The 17,174-nt window shown below is 45.1% G+C and overlaps 1 protein-coding gene across 7 annotated transcripts in view; it reads right to left on the bottom strand.

Moving 5' to 3' along the window:
* The window catches only part of ARHGEF4 (Rho guanine nucleotide exchange factor 4), a 663,006-nt gene that overhangs the window by 40,444 nt on the left and 605,388 nt on the right, over positions 1-17,174 (bottom strand). For all 7 annotated transcript variants that reach the window (XM_086943787.1, XM_086943785.1, XM_086943786.1 and 4 more), the window contains 2 exons: positions 12,250-12,444; positions 88-267 (listed from right to left, as the gene is read on the bottom strand). In XM_086943787.1, the coding sequence (XP_086799913.1) occupies positions 88-267; positions 12,250-12,444 (375 nt within the window). The remainder of the gene's footprint in view (positions 1-87; positions 268-12,249; positions 12,445-17,174) is intronic.

Genomic DNA, 17,174 nt, shown 5'->3' with positions numbered 1-17,174 from the left:
AGTCAATCACAGAATGAACCTAGAGTATGGGCATCAGGGGGTGGTGTTTGGCAGGGGTCAGAGGTATCATTTGAGGCTCCAACTTACATATTCTAAGAAGCAGGTGCCAATCTCGCTCATGTGTGGCAGATCCTTGTTGAACTGCTTCTCTAGAACCTTAAGAAATTTCCGCTGGAACTTGTAGATGTCTTCAATGTTGCCGAAGATGGTGCGCAGCTGCTCCTCTGTGAACATGTCAGCCCTTTTGCGGCACTGCTTTACGTAACCCTTCAGAGAACAAAGACAGTCAGTGCTTGCTTATTTTGGTGGATGGACAATTCAGAAAGATTCAGTTTTTAAACTGAGTATTTCAATTTTTTCCCTTCTATATAGTGAACCAACAGCACATTAATTTAGTTTCCCATGGCCTACTATACTCCTGTTTCTCAAGAATGGATCCTCCCCTGCCTCACAACATGGCTCTACTCCCCTTCTGCCCTCTGTCATAGTCCATCACCACACTTCCCCGTCTGCTTTGTCATTTTAATTCTGCATGACACCCATTTTTAATTTTTTTTTCAAACAAACGTTTTATTGTTTTCCAAAATATAACGATACAAGCATTGTCAAAATATATAGGCAGAAAGGTGCACACGTAATGAGAGTGTAGTAGGGCCGTGCTTATTAACAAGTAACATATCTATAATAGACATATGCACTGTTCCACTTTTCGCTACATGGATATCATATGTCAACAAAACCATCAGTAACGTGTAAGTTATCAGCACCCACATTTCTTAAAGGACAGTGCAGTGAAAATTCCCCCCACGTACTTGATAGTGCTGAACAAATCTCCTTATCCCTCCCCCCTCCGTCAAATTTAGCAATGATTATGTCAACATCTAGATTTAATGCAGGTAAGTACAATAAAAGTAAACAGTTGTTAGCGTCTGGATAATCCCTCTGTGTCGAAAGCAGGGGAATTCGTGAATGCATAGCACCTATGCATCAAGCCATAGAGTGGGCAGTGATAAGGGCAGATTAGCGAAAGCAGCAGCCTCGGGGTCCTCGTCCAAGTCAGGGTCTGGAATTTTCAACAAAACTACCAAGGTTTCCCAAGCCCTCGCTGCCTCCAGTGCTCTCTCACTATTTGCCTGTTTAGCCAGTTACAGTCTAACAATACCTTTACATTCTGCCCATTTGAATAAATCAGTCCTCCATCTCTTAATACTCGAGCCCTTCTTTGATTTCCAGTGTGCTGTAATGTCTATTTTAACCAAGAGAATGCCCAAGTCCAAAAGCTTACTAGTGACCTTGTTTTTAGGTCGAGCTATTTATAGCTCTGAACTATTGTAGGGGAAACAACACTCTTGAACAAGCGGATTCCTCCCAATGCATGTTGTCTACTGAAGCGTGACGCTTCGCCAGGCGTACACTTGGCCTCACTCACAACAAAGCCTTGCACCCCATATGCTCGTTTCCTCCCACTAGCTCCCTTGCTCCCCCGCCCTCCCACCCCCATCCGACTTTGACGTGTTTCCTTCTTGTCAAGCTAGTCCCTGTGACCCTGCCCACGTGCACTGTGACACAAAATGCAGCATGCCTCAACCACGTCAAAGCCCATTACCTGTATTTTTTTCGTCTCTTACAAGCGTCCAGTGCAGGCGAGAGGCAACACATATTATCCCTTTAGCGACCATGTCTCTGAAGCTGCCTGCCATGAGAAAGTGGTTTGCCGGGCCCAGAAACATCAGGAGGCGATTAATAGACCAAATAAACACATATAACTGATCAAGAAACCCCCCCACATCGGCTTGCCTCGTGATCATCTAACTCCCCCACCACAGAGCGCGCCTCGCGGCAAATACCCCCCTTACCCTCGGGCGCCGGCTTCCCATTCACACCGTTGTCCAGACTGAGGTAAGACGTGTCCGCTCTTGCTGCGCGCTTTGATTCTAGAAACTGTCTTGTGGCACTGTAAACACACATGCGTGTTTGTAATTAATTAATTTCCGGATACTACCTGCTTTTTATGGTGTTTAGCTCACACGCTGCCAAACTTTTTCGGGTGCACATTCACGCAATATGTTTCATATTGCCCCGCTTTGAAGAGGTTCTAGCACACATGTTTTTCACTTTTTTAACGCCGGTGCCGTCATATGTTGCGTATTACTTTAAAGTGCCTGTGAGGCTATCATCACAATATCCTTTTGATCCCCGGCATCCACTTGGGTCACTGGAATCCGTGCCAATTGCATAATATCACACACCGGTGTCAACCTACAGGCATTTTACTCGCAGCTGAACGGGCTTGTTGATACTTCCACCCACCCCCTTTTTCCCTCACCGCCCGCCCCCCGGACGGATGATAAGGAAGCCTCGCACACCGTGAAGTAGTGTGGCTCACTGGTTAGAGGCGGCAGACCCAAGAGCAGAGGACGGCCCGGGACCAGGGTTCAATTCCCGGCGCGGCAGGTTTCTGGACCAGGGTCAGCGGACTCGATAATTCTCTCGCCTCGGTGCCCACTCTGATCAGCGATCACACTCGGCAACTCTGGGCATTAGCTTGCCTCATCTTCACTAACGGCCCCACCAGACCGCCGGGGATGCCTGGTCTCACCCTGGAGATACCAATTAAGGGACCATCTCTCAGGGAAGCCAGGAAGGGTTTCGCAGCGGTCGAAGCGCCTTGGGACCCTCCGGGTAAGTAGTGCGCTATATAAATGCCTATACATTTACATTTACATTTACATTACACACCAACATTTGTCTCTCTTACACCACCAGACATCAAAGGCTGCTGCTCTGCCGCCCCCCCTCCCCCACAGCAATGCTGAGAGCTTGTTATGTCCCTGTGACCTCCTTCCCCACATCTCAAACTCATGGAGAGCACCCGTACCTGACCGAGAGATGAAGAGTGAAAACCACTTTCAGCAGTGCGAGGGCACTGCTGCAAAACACTGTACTTAGCTTCCCTAGATGCTTTTTGTTCGCACCCTTATCTTTGGCTTTCCTTCCGTGCATCTCTAGTTCATTTTAGCCAAACAGTATATCATGTACTCTTATCATGTAGTCTGAAAACATTCTTTGAATGAAAAGAAACTGAGCTTTGGACAAAAATGTGGAAGTCATATACAAATACATTTGGAAATGCAGGTCATTTTCTGTATGTAACATTTTCTTTTCATCTTACCTTACTACCGTTAATTACGCAACCTATGAAATTAATCAGGAATGTAACTCTTTTCGGAGCCTTGCAAGGAGGAAAAGGTTATACCAATAACACCTTGAATGAAAACACTCTTACTTCCTTCTGCATATAGTGCATTATTTCTCGCACACACCCTTGGCGTCTCTGGTGTGTTCACACCTGAAAGCCTACACATTGCAGCATAGACCGCCTTTTATAAAGGGCCTTTGAGGGAGTGCGGGTGGAGTCACAGATCTGCATTTGAAATACAGTTTGCTCACACCAGCATCTTTTGCGTTTTACTGCACTGCCTTGTGAATTCTGCAGATGTTTGGGGAAAGGGAACTCGGCCGATGAATGCAGACATTTCTTACTTTTCTAACGCCCGCTTGATCATGTGCTCTATTAGTCCATTGCGAGCCCCATAAAACGCTAGCTGTTCGCAGCAGGTATCACGCGACGCTGTGCTCGGAAAATGGAGGATTGTTTATGAATCTGCGACCCGGATGTTAGGCACGTGCAATGTGCCTTTACTGTGAATTAGATAAACAAGAGCGGCATAGGATATGAAACACTCAGCAATACCACATCATCACTCGGGGACAAGAATGCACCACTCAACACCATCACAGGATAACTCAGCACCACCACAGGATCACTCTGCACCACCACAGCACCACTCAGCACCACCACAGCTTCACTCAGCACCACCACAGCATCACTCTGCACCACCACAGCATCACTCAGCACCACCACATCACTCTGCACGACCACAGCATCACTCAGCACCACCACAGCATCACTCAGCACCACCACAGCATCACTCAGCACCACCAGAGCATCACTCAGCACCACCACAGCATCATCCAGCACTACAACAGCATCACTCAGCACCACCACAGCATCACTCAGCACCACCACAGAATCACTCAGCATCACTAAGCACCACCAAGCACCACCACAGCATCACTCAGCACCACCACAGCATCACTCAGCAGCACCACAGCATCACTCAGCACCACCACAGTATCACTCAGTAACACCACATCATCACTCAGGGCCAAGAATTCATCCCTCAGCACCACCACAGCGTCACTCAGCGCCACCACAGTGTCACCCAGCGCAACCACAGGATCACTCAGCGCAACCACAGCATCACTCAGCGCAACCACAGCATCACTCAACGGAACCACAGCATCACTCAACGCAACCACAGCATCACTCAGCGCAACAACAGCATCACTCAGCACCACCACAGTATCACTGGTTCAAATATGTTCTCTCAATGTTTCAAGCTTTATTACAAATGTCACAAAAAGATGTTAATATTTCACTTCTGTTCTTGTATTTTCGTCACAATAAAATACACTGAACATAATCTTCACAAAAGTTATTTAGAAAAGTTTAAGCTATTGCCATTATAAATTACAATAACTTTTATTTAAGTATTAATTATTTAAAAAAAATAAAAGCCATTGTTATTTGTAATAGAAATACATGTAAGTCACGTAAATACAACACGTATTGCATTACAAATTCTATAGGTGTCACATTTGCGAAAGTTATAACTATTGGCATTGTAAATGACAAAGCTATTAATTTAGCTATTTTCAAAACCAACACATAAATAAAAAATGTGTCATTTACAATACCAATAGCTCAAACGTTCCTACTGCGAGACCTATTGCATTGCAAATGCTTGTTAGATGTATGGGCGAACTAGTGCAGCAGGCAGGGGCCTATAGTTGGTTCTAAATATCTATCAGTGATTTCATTCAGTAGTGTAACTACCTCCTCCCAATAAGTCTCTAATGGTAACGGGGGGCAATCCCACATCAGGTGACGAAAATCTGCTCCCTCCATGTTACAGCTTGGGCACATTGCTGAGTTTGTATCAAAATATTTATTGATTTTGGCCGGGGGAAGATATGCCCTATGTAGAATATAAAAATGCACTAGTTGAAAGCAGACATTTCTAGTACTCTTCCACACTTGTTCAACTAGTTCGGCCCATATCTTCTCAGGAATCACATCACCCAGATCCTCCTCCCATTTTAGTCGTAATGCAGTTAAGGGAGCTAATGCTTCTTGGGTCATACGCCTATAAAGACAAGTGACTGCTTTATAGGTACTCTGCATGACACTCGTGCAAGTTGAAGCATGAGACACTACAAGATTTGTTTCTTCTACTGGATGTGCAGCAATAAATTTAAACCATAAGAACACATCTTACAACAAATATGCCAACTTAAATATTTGAGTTTGCCAACTAACGTGATTTAATAACTTTGGGAACTATAAGCATCCCTAGATAACAGCTAGCCCACAATAACCCCAGTGATAGTCTGACTTATGTCTAGTTGAATGAGATCAGATGCGCTGTATCACAAGCATAGTGTTACTTCAGCATCCTTCTTGTCACTCATTCATCTAACCCTAGCTCTAGGATACTCGCTGTAGCTCGAAATTTGCTATGGCAGAAGTTTACAAATGTACGTGTATTCTCATTGTGGCTTACCGGTATTACCCTAAGGAAAATCAATGTATCATTCCTAAACAATGGAAGCACGGAACCAGGTTTTTGAGCTGCTGTACCATAAGGAATTTTCATTCCAGTTGTGGTGGTTTTATGTACAAAAGTAGCATTTGATTCCAGAATGCAATGGTAACATCGCACTTGTGTGATTGTGTCTGTGTGTGTGCACATGTGTGTGTACACATGCGTGTTCCCTTGTGAGGATCTGTGGTCAGATCCATCTTAAGACATGCTGAACTTGCTTCTTCACTTTCTTCAGTTTCTATTCCTCTCACTTCACAGAAAATGGATAGTGGCAAGTGTTTCTCTGTGGTAAATTGTTAATATATGTGTTACAGTCCATTTTTCCTTGGACTTTGGGGCTAATGAGTCGTAACGTATGGGCACTCAGACACAAAGGGAAGCACAATGCTGCTAGTCGGCGTGGAAATGGATCGTATAATGTATGTGTGGCAGAATCTTATGTACAAGTAAATGAAAAATAGTGTCATCCTGATCTGACCATAACTGCAAGAAATGATCTGTTCTCTCTTTGGATTACGATGGGATAGTGTAAGAAATTGGGTAACTGGTTGAGGGTGGTGAAACCTTCTCAAACAGCAACAACAATTCTCCTCAGGCTAAAGTCACAATCAAATGTGATGTGGATGGCAGCAGCTCAGCATATGTGGTGAGTTGATCCTTACAGAATATCAGATCAGTAAGCCACTCCTTAAATTTGGGGGTGCGCCCCGGCCTCACCTACATGCCACTCGCCTTTTTGCTAGTAACAGACTCAGAGCAGTAAATTTTCTATGTATCGATGGCAGCTCTTCTGTATATCCCAACAAAGCAACAATAGGCGATATTGGGATGCGAGATCCAGTCATCTTGGACACATCATCTATCACTTCACTCCAGTATTCCTGTATCCACTTGCACTGACACGCCAGGTGTAGGAAGCCCATGCACTCCTTCTTGCATCTATCACAGTGATCATAATCTCTCAGCTTGTATCTGTGCAAGAACACAGGAGTATAGTAAACCCGGTGTATGAATTTGAAATGTATAATCCGTAAGCCACTGCTCGCCGTAATAGCCCCTGTTTGCCTGCAGCAATATTCCCATTGCTTATCAGTGAGTGTGGTTTCTAGCTCGAGTTCCCACCCTTTCCTTGTCTCATTTTGTGTACACAGCCGTTCCAACGCAGCTGTTCGATATAGCCTGGTACTATTTGTAACTTTACTACAAGTAATTTTACTAGTAGTATGTTTACTAGTATTAAATTTAAAGTTAATATTAGGAGTGCTGGTTACTGCGCTGGGATGTCCATTCTGAGATATTTTGTTTTTACGTTTATGTTCCTCAGTAGGTACTGGTTGGTGGAGAGATCTGCTGGGATGGACTTTGTTAATATTATCCTACATGTTATTGTCATTGTGAGATGTCAAAAAGCTGCTATAGTGCATAGCTTGTTGAGATCTGCAGTGGTGGACTATATTAAAGTCCTTCTTTGACCAGCAGCATGTACTGTATGATCGACATAACCTGTCGCAACTTTGTCTTATGTGAGTGTGAGAGTGTCAAACAGTATAAGGAAATTATTATGCAGTCTGTGTGAACTACAATTCTCTGCCAGACCGAGAGTATTAATGTGCATACAGGGAAGTAGAGAACCCTCCTCTGTAGGGACGATGTCCAGGCACCTAGTACCCTATAGAGAGGTGGTGTCTTGCAGACTCCTGGGGCCATTTTTAATTTCTGCAGAATAGCCAATAGCCAAGTGTAGGAACTGGTTTCAAGTTGCATTATCCCCCCCTCCCATTTTTGCCTGGTTATTGATGCAACTTTGGCTGAGGTGTACTGGCTCCCTGCTAACCAGGGTTCTAGTACTAGTGTCCTTTCCCTAAAATTGTACCACAATTGGCACAACGTCAGTAACCCCTATGAGTCTCTTGAAACTGATACACCTGGTACCATAGGGCATTGAGTCTGAAGAGGGTTCACTAGGGCTGCAGCACAACTTGTGCAATCCTAAGGACCGCTCGCCAAGACCATGCAAACTGCCATTGTAGGTTTCTTAGCTTGGTGCAGAGAAAACTGAAGAGTCGACATGGCACACATCCTTGTGTGCCTTGCCCACAGACACTGCATACGGTCTAGGTAAGCCACTCCTACTGCAGGCCTTACAGCCCTAAGGCAGGGTTCACTATGTCCCATGTGTGGACATATCTGCATTAGCAGATATGACCTTACAATATCTAAGTCCATTCTTGGATATTATAAGTGCAAAGGGAAACCATAGGGAGTTCATGGGCTGAACACCTGTCAATACAAGTTCCCCAGCACCGTAATGGCTTCACTGTACCCAGGTACATTTGGTACCAAGCATCTCCTCTTAATAAATCCAGCCTGATGCCAGTGTTAGATTTATTAATAAATGTACACAGAGGGCACCTTAGAGTGGCCCCTGAACCATACTAATCACTGGTATGGTCCCTAAATAGTCTTAGCAACCTGCCACCACAATTCATGTTTCTGACATCATGGGGTGAGAGCCTTTGCTCTCAAGGGCCAGGATCATTGCCTGCTCTGCGCAGAGGTGTTTCACACCTCTTCCAGGCCAGATTGGCATTCCAAGACAGGTAGCTTCATATGCAATGCCGCCTTTGAAATGCAACACCGGCATCTCCAGATAGTGAAGGATGCCAACCCCCCTGTCCTGCTCCACGTTTGATGGGAGGACTGGCAGGTAAATTAGTTAGATTAGGAGGTGAGTCCACATTCAGCCAGCACCATCCCTAAGGTGGGGCAGGTGATGAGGACCCCACTTTTCAGTATCCTCCATTTTGTTTGCGAAGGAATTAGCCCATTAGGGTCAGGGTTGTGCCTGTTCCCCAAAGGAAGTGGTCACATAGAGGTTGTAGACACCCTAAAGGTAGGCAGCCCGTTGACTACTACCTGTCTCCTCCTGTAACACCCCCAAATGTAGCATTTAGGTGGCACCCCTCGGCCCTGACTTTAGATTTAACAGATACAAAGAAGACACAGACAAAGAAGAGCTGCAGACCCGAGAACCGAAGAACTGCTGCGGAATTTTGGCACAAAACACTTCCTTCCGCTCCATGGACTCAACCATCATTGTGTGATGTTTCGTCCTGCAACTATGAGACCTCCAAGAACCCCGGAGCACCTAGAGTCCTTCGCTAATAACCTGAGAATGCCCTTGCAGTAGACAAACTACTGCCTTGCAGTCCACAGGCACCTAACCCGCAGAGTACGGTTAACCAACTTGCTGCTCCCCAGTGAATCTGACACAGCATCCAAGCAAGAAGAGGTATATCAGCTCCAGAGGGGCAGATCTGTCTCCCCACACCAAGACCTACCGGAGCCGTGCCGTGCTGTACCATTTACCAGGGGTACCGGACCAATCTGGGCAATCTGGACTGCAACTGCTCAGGAAGCAAGAATCCTATTGAGGGACGTTGAAATCCATCAGACACACTTTGTGAATGGCCCAGTTGTCCCGGAATCATCCCTGCAACCTGCCTGCCCCTGAAAGCGAAGACATCTTGAAGCAGGCCGCCTGGCCGAATGATCTGCTCTGCAACCATTCTGCCTCGCCTGGGTACTGATGAACCAAATGTGCTCCTGGGGTCCCAAGGCCCTTGCAGCCTGATCTCTTGAGTGGGACTCTTTGGACTCACCTTTAAGTCCCCTTGTGCAGTGTGTTTTCTGGTGATCCCTTCTCCGTACTGTGCCTGCAACCAATGACCTCAGCACCTTGCTCTTGGGCGAATCCGGGACGCTCCTGACAATCTGCTGGTGGAACATTGGACCTGGCCTTGCTACTTACCTAAATCCAGAAGGTGAACCATAAGATCCAACTGTATGATTTTATATGCTTGTTTATATTTTCTCTTTAATTTCAAATGCTTAACAACAAATTAGGACATTGGAATATTGGAAGCTCCATTGAAAACAATGGAGTAGCACTGGGCTTATAATGGCTGGTATAAGCCCAGAGCTCCAACATTCCAATGGTTCTTTGTTCACAGCTCTGGCTGTGACCAAACAAAGGCTTCAGGGAGCCTGAGGGAATTCCAATCCCCTCGCCCTCCCTAAGCCATTGTTTTATAGCCTTATAGCCCGCCATAGAGGGCTATACCGGCAATTAAAGGCCCTCTCCAGCGTTCGGCGAGGGCCTTTAACAAGGGAGAGGGACTTTAATAGCCGGTATAGCCCAGCTACGAAGGACTATAAGGCTATTAGAGTATTCTGCAACTAGAGGCCAGAATGTTCTAACAAATAAAAACCAAAGCCTTAAGGGAGCGCGGGGGATTGGAATCCCCTCAGGCTCCCTGAAGCCTTTGTTCACAGCCAGAGTGGTAAACAAATGACCATTGGAAAGTTGGAGCTCCAGGCTTATACCAGCTATTGTAAATCCGTAACTACTCCATTGTTTTCAATGGAGCTCCCAACATTCAAATGTTCTTATATTTGTTAGAACATTCTGCCTTCTAGTGGCAGAATGTTCTAGTAGCCTTATAGTCCTTGTTAGCTGGGCTATACCGGCTATTGAAGTCCTGCTCCCTTGTTAAAGCTGGAGCAGGCCTTTAATAGCCGGTATAGCCAGCTACGGCAGGCTATAAGGTTATAGTAATATCTTAATGTGTTTTCAAAACTCCAGGAGGGAGGATGTCATCCTCAGTTTCACCAGAAGGGAATGCCACATTTTAGCTGCAGCCACTTGCAAAATGTACAATTTTTTTGCGATTGTCTCTTAAATGTACTAACATGGAGCAAATTTGATGAAGATGATCTCAGTGTTCTCGTAGGGGTATACCTTCCTAAAAGACTGCGAACAAATCCTTGGGAGTTATACAGTAATGCCCTAAAACATGAGGATACCACCACACTAATCTGAGGTACTAGTAGAGAACGCTGGGAATCAAATACTACCCCAAGACTCTTGACTTTTCCTGAAGCAATGGGGCTTTTATCATTTCCAGAGGCCAATGACCATTCAGCCATAGAACGCTATGGTCTATAATCACCAAGAACTCTGTCTTTTCTGAATTAACCTACAGTTTATATAATTTCCCTCGAGTTTCAGATTAAACAGGGTGTCTGTTGAAATTCCAATTGTACGTAAGTTTTATTATCTAAATGCACTATCAACTGTGAGCCATGTGTGTACATATATGCCTTGAGCCCTCTATTTTCCAGTAACCCAGCAATGGATCACATACACATTAAAAAATGAAGAGAGAGGAAGGATCCCTTACTGGCTAAAGGTGAATGTTGTCCAGAGTACGGACTCAGCGTAATAGCCTGGGTATGGTTAGTCAAGAACGAGCTAAACAAATGTAGTGCTATGTCCTATATTCCTATGGCCATAAGGCAGTAGATCTAAATATTATGATCGACCATACTGATGTGGTCCATTCCCGAATCCGCTTATCAAGTCAACTCATATGGACAGTAAAAGTGACAGTGCTGTGGGCAGGTCTGAAACTCACCTGCAACATAGAAAGGCAGTTGTTGTTTTGTGGATGATTTCCCAACATCTCAGCTACATGCTTTTCCAAAACCTTAGAAGCAAATGGGAGGAGGGAAGTAGGGGTAAAAATTGTAGAATCCTCATGGCCAGCACCTGTCTTCTTTAAGAGAGGAGTCATTTTTCCATTTTTTTTTAAAGAATGGAACTTTCCCTCTATCAGACCTGTAAGTATCAATTTCCGTAATAATTACTAATTTCTCATGCGACAAATAATACTCAATAACTCTGCCCCCAAGTGGGGCTACTGTCACCCTGGCATCAATAACTTCAGCAGGTGAACTTAGTGGTGCCGGCGCCAATAACCTCTTAATGAGGCCCCATGGTCTTCAACTTCAAGGAAGATCTAAGTGAACATTGTGTCTCTTCCTTAAATTTTATGCTCTGCAGACGAGAATCCTATGTATCAGAGAGATCCCAACCACCTGTCATCAGATGTGAATATGTGGATACCCATTAGGGCCATCAAAGTTCACGATTGGGTAGGTTTCCAATGCCACATGCGCTGTGACTAGAAATAAAAAAAAATCAGACAACTCTCAGTTAGAGATACATTTGAAGGCTAAGGTCTAATGGCTTGTGAAATTTACTTGGTGTGCTTTGATGAACTGTATAGTGCTACTATAAATTATAGTGTTAGTATCAGAGGCGTATTGGTATTGTGAGGTAGCACTTGTATATGTATATATGTTTCAGATACAAAAAGGTTACATATATATTTTTATAGGAACCTACAGTGTAGGTTGATATTTTGTTTGGCATATGGCAGTGGTTCTGAAACAGAACAGCAAGGAAAAGATCTTGGACAAAGGTACAAGGGGCAAAGAACATCTTTTTCCAAAATTGAATGGCTCTATGGCAGGTTCAAAGCACACATGTGGATAGTGCATGTGTGAAGATAACACAGAGTTTCCCGGTTGTGCTTCTTATGCCATGGTTGTCCCTGACATATCTAATTTGCAATTGGAAATATGTGACTCCTCCCATACTCTTTTCCCTGATTACCTCACAGATGTCCTTGAGGTGCTTGATGTAGTCCTTCTCTGTGTTGATGATCTCATTGATGACATTAGTTCTCATCTGGTCCTTGTTGCTTTGACCTGCCCAGTGGCGCCGGGGAGCGCTGCTTGCATCCTCGCCTTCACCATCATCCGCTTTAAGCATATAGTCCTCCCCTGGCTCATCCTGGTTCACCCGCAGCTGAGGGACAAATGGACACAAAAGACTCAGTTAATATGAAATTTGGTTACAGTTGAGACTCCTCCAGGCCCCAACACAGAGCAAGTGGAGCTGGAAACCACAGGACTGGGGCAAGAGTAAACTGAGATGGAGTGGCCACTGCAGCTGGTGAAAGGAGGCCAAGCTTCTTCCATTGAGATGCGGCAATGGCATCTCTATCTGTGGTATGATGAAGAAACAGAAACCTTCTGTATCCTGAGATATTAGCAATTCTAAATATAAGAGCAGGGTTGGGAGAAGGCTGAACTATATCGTTTCCAAGGGTAATCAACGTTTACTCCGCATCTTTTTTTCCGCGGACTTTGAGTCCGTATACCATTACAACGAATTACGTTGTAAAGGCATGTATGGTAAATGCACATGCGTTGTGAAAAAAATAGACTTCAAGAAGATGGAACCAGGAGGAGTGTGGAACCACAACGACGAGAGAGGTAAGGGGGCTTGGATTAATTTTTTAGGGGTGGGGGGGGTCGTGTTGGGGTAGTGATTGTGTAGTGTAGTGTAGTGTTTGTGTAGTGTAGTGTGGTTGTTATGTAGTGTAGGGTCATGCAGGGTTAGTGTTTTAGGGTTTAGGGTAGTGGTGTAGTGTTTGTGTAGTGTAGGGTCATGCTGGGGTAGTGTTTTAGGGTTTAGGGTAGTGTTGTAGTGTTTGTGTAGTGTAGGGTCCTGCTGGGGGTAGTGTTTTAGGGTTTAGGGTAGTGTTGTAATGTTTGTGTAGTGTAGGGTCATGCTTGGGGTAGTGTTTTAGAGTTTAGGGTAGTGGTGTAGTGTTTGTGTAGTGTAGGGGCATGCTGGGGGTAGTGTATTAAGGTAGTGTTGTAGTGTTTGTGTAGGGAAGAAAAGTGCTTTATAGTAGTGTTGGGGGGTCGTGCTGGGTAGTGTAAATGTAGGAAAAGGACTGTGTCAAGGGTGGGCGGTGCAGGGGTACTACATTAGGGTGTAGGGTAGGGTAGGGTACTCTTACTTACCTTTAAAACTTTTTCAATTAGTATACCTTTAACATGCATGCCTTTGCGCTGTAAAGGCATGAGTGGTAAAGGCATATTCGTTGTAAAAGTTTGCGTTGTGTTAATTTGCGGAGTGATAGTATGTGCAGAATATTTTTTGTGGAGTGATGGTATGCGGGGTATTTGTATGCGAAATAACGTCACATATTCGTTTCCAATACCTCCTCTAGGGCAGGAAAACTGACTTTCTGGAGTAGAGGACAACAAAGTAAATGTTGGCATCAAATTCTGAGGGGTGTAAGTGTACAACAGGGGTTCTGCACGGGTGAAGTGGAATGATCAGACTGAGGAGGTGTGTGTGGCCTAAAATGAGAAAGCAGGGTTACCTCTGGAGCTTAGGGAAGGTGACCCATTCGGGAAAGAGTAAACCAGGATGGCAAAGCAACCTGGGATGAAGTAGTGGGGTGGCCCAGGATAGGGAACAGGGTGATCAAGGATGGAGGAGCAGTATCAGTTAGAACAGAGAGGTGGGTAAGCCATGGAAGAAATAAGTGATATAAAATAGAAAGTGGGTGATTTAGGGCAGGTGAATGGGTGATTTAAGACATGAAGAGGGTGATATCGGGATACATTGTAACCATGTATGCCGGAAACAGATTAGGAATCTGGAATGCATTATTTGGGAGGCTCATTGGCGAAGAGTAATATAGCACTGGGAGAGGACTGATTCAGAGAGAATCAATATGATCCAGAATAGAGGGTTGAGGTTGATCAAGGAGGGTGAGTGCCATACACTATACCTCAGGAACTCTGGAAAAGCAATACTTAGGAAATGGAAAAACGTAACCCATCCTAGAATTCCACAGATTGCCTAATTTTCAAAAGTGTTGGGCACTTCGGCTTATGTTACTGCCTCAGAGATATAAAAGGAAGAATCTCCTTTCCAGTAGTAGAATACTACTGCAACAATAGGAACCTCTAGGGGGTGTAAGTAAGCATGGCAGTATTTGTGTGTAGACCTAAAGAACCAGCATGGTGGATGGCGACAGAATAGGGCAGGCATCATGTCAATGGAGCCACCCTCACTGTTCCTACCCCTAGGGCTCAATGGCGGTAGGTCCTTCTTGGATAGCACAGACTTGTTGCAGTCCCCAAGCAGTACTCCACATTGGTATATTGGCACAAAGGAAAGGGCAATGTGGGTCAGTCCTACATTGGGTCTCCTTGTGCATCACTAGCAGTGGTTTAACTTCAGCAAGGGCAGTTTGGTGGTGTACTTGGTGCTCACAGAAGGGGTCGACTTGAGCTTGGGTTAGCAATGGCAGATGACTGATCTATAAACTCAGCCCTTTGAGAACACATGGATAGTTCCACATTTCAGAGTCTGTCTTTAAGGTGGCTATAGGCCAGTGTTGTTATACTTTTTTAATAGGCACTTCTCAGGTCTTCTGCACAAGCTTTAAGTCTTTGATGAAGAAACCTTTTGTTTATGGTATTATGTATGTTTTTATTACTATTGCCAGTGGTAGTAGTCTACATATAATCCATTTATCGTTAGTAATGATCATGATAATAATGTTAAAAAAGGTTTGCAAAAATATACCACAAGTGCCTAATGGCGCCTTCGGGTTGTAGTGCGCTATATAAATAAATAAATAAAATAAAATAAATAATGAGAATTTAGGGGATTAGGCCCTTTGGCTTGATGAACAAGATATAATAGTCTGTAAAGGAAAGTGCCACCTAAGAAATCTCAAAATGTGTTACAGACGAATATTAAAAGCAGAGACAAGTCTCATCAGATGTGTAAATGAGCATTGATGTCCTATGCCACAGAAATGGACGGCATTCCACAACATAGCATCTGGCACTTAAAAAGCTATAAACAAATAGATCTCAGTGATACTGGGACACAAGCATTGTTATATTAGAAGAGCTGAGTGTCCAACTAGGGCAATGGCTAGTACGTTTAGTAAATCATGCAGGAAGCTGGTATGCAACCGATGGGAATGGCCTGACAGCTGAGGCACATATCAGGGTACCATCATTTTTAGGTGGGAGTTTGACTTTATGTTGGAAACAGCTATGGGGAAATGTGGGTCTTATTGGGGGGCGCTTTGTTAGGGGACTACGCAAGCCTTAGCTCTCATAAATGCATGAGGGCTTAAAGAAAATATAGACCAAGGGTTTTCTGATCGTTCAGGAATGCATAGAGCCTTCTCCAGAACAGACTGGCTTCTTTCCAACCCAGGGTTTGCTGAAGATAGTTTGCAGGAGCCAAGTGTAGTGTCTCACTACAATAACTCACGGACACAGATGTATGGGTCTAACTCTTTATTCTTGCATCCACCTCGTTCCCCGTCCCTACTCTATCTGCCCTCATCCTGTACTGACCCCTCCTCTTCCCCTCAGCCCACCTATCTCCGCCCACCCCAGCTACTAGACAGTCAACTATATTACATATCCCCCTTTCTTAGCAAAATGAGCTTAATGTCTTCAGTGTTCGCAATTCTTCGATCCACCACGCGGGTCGGCGGACAGTCTGTTCTTCAAACCTCAGTAGTGTTGAATCAATGGTGAGCCTGGCTTTGGTCAATCTTTCAGTTGTCTGGATCAGGGCATTCTTGACCACGTCGCGTTTGAACTGTTTACTCTCACACTCCGCAGTCATCATGTTTCCTTCCTGCGGTGTAGCTGTTGATTCAGATGCCCGATCTCTTTCATGAGTAGATAATGTTCTGGTCCTCTTCTGAGCACCAGCATCTACTTTTACTTTCTTTTGTCTAGTCCGGTCGAGGGCAACATTGCCCTCCAATTTAGGGTCATGTATACCAGACAGTACGGTGTGGCTCGACAACTCATTCACGGCCTCGGGTTGTCTGGCGAGCTCGTGGGCTATCTGTGCATAGGCATGTTTCTCTCTCATCTGATGATCTCTCTCTGCTGACATGTCCGGTTTTCCTTGCGGAGTGGATGGCTGGTCCCTTCCCGTCTGGTGATTAAGGTCCATGTCCGGTTTTCCTTGCGGAGTGGATGGCTGGTCCCTTCCCGTCTGGTGCTTAAGGTCCACCGTCTCTGTTTTCCTTTTGTAGGTCCTTTGAGTCAGCCTCGCGGACCCCTTCAGGGGTGACGGTGTTCGATCTATGTCCAGATATACTTGTGACTGACATGACAGGTTGCCTTGTGGCGTGACTGAGTATTCAGCGTCCTTAGTGTGTGACGTGTTGCTCTTGACGTGAAGGATGTCCTTTGGTTCCATGGTGCGTTCGGGTGGTTGACGCCATGGCTGTCGTCGGGACCATGACTCGGTCAACTCACGGGATTGAACAGACGAGCTCTCTGGGTCAGAGAAGTCTCTTGTTGACTTCCAGGATCGGACAGACGTGCTCTCTGAGTCAGAGGAGTTCCTGGCCATAGACGTGCTTTCTGGGTCAGAGAAGGCTTTTGTCGACTTCCAGGATCGGACGGACGCGCTCTCTGAATCAGAGGAGTTCCTGGCCATACTCCTTTTGAAGCGTTCCTTAGAGGGTGTATTGGGTAATGGATGTCTGAAGTGAGTGGGCAGTGACGCGTTGTTCGTTGACTCAGGGTTGTCTTTAAGGCACTTCTCCGGGCGCCTTCGTCGACTTGTCTTTGGCATTGTTTCATTTGAGAAGTTGTTCAACAACCATGTGCTTGTTCTTTGTGTTTGCTCTTGAGATTTTCCATCTTTGCCTTTCTCACATGTCAACGACGTCTTCTCAG

This window comes from Lissotriton vulgaris, chromosome 11 (assembly GCF_964263255.1).
Source record: "Lissotriton vulgaris chromosome 11, aLisVul1.2, whole genome shotgun sequence".
Classification (NCBI taxonomy): domain Eukaryota; kingdom Metazoa; phylum Chordata; class Amphibia; order Caudata; family Salamandridae; genus Lissotriton; species Lissotriton vulgaris.
The sequence above is the reverse complement of the archived record's forward strand: the minus strand, read 5'-3'. Positions and strand labels throughout refer to the sequence as shown.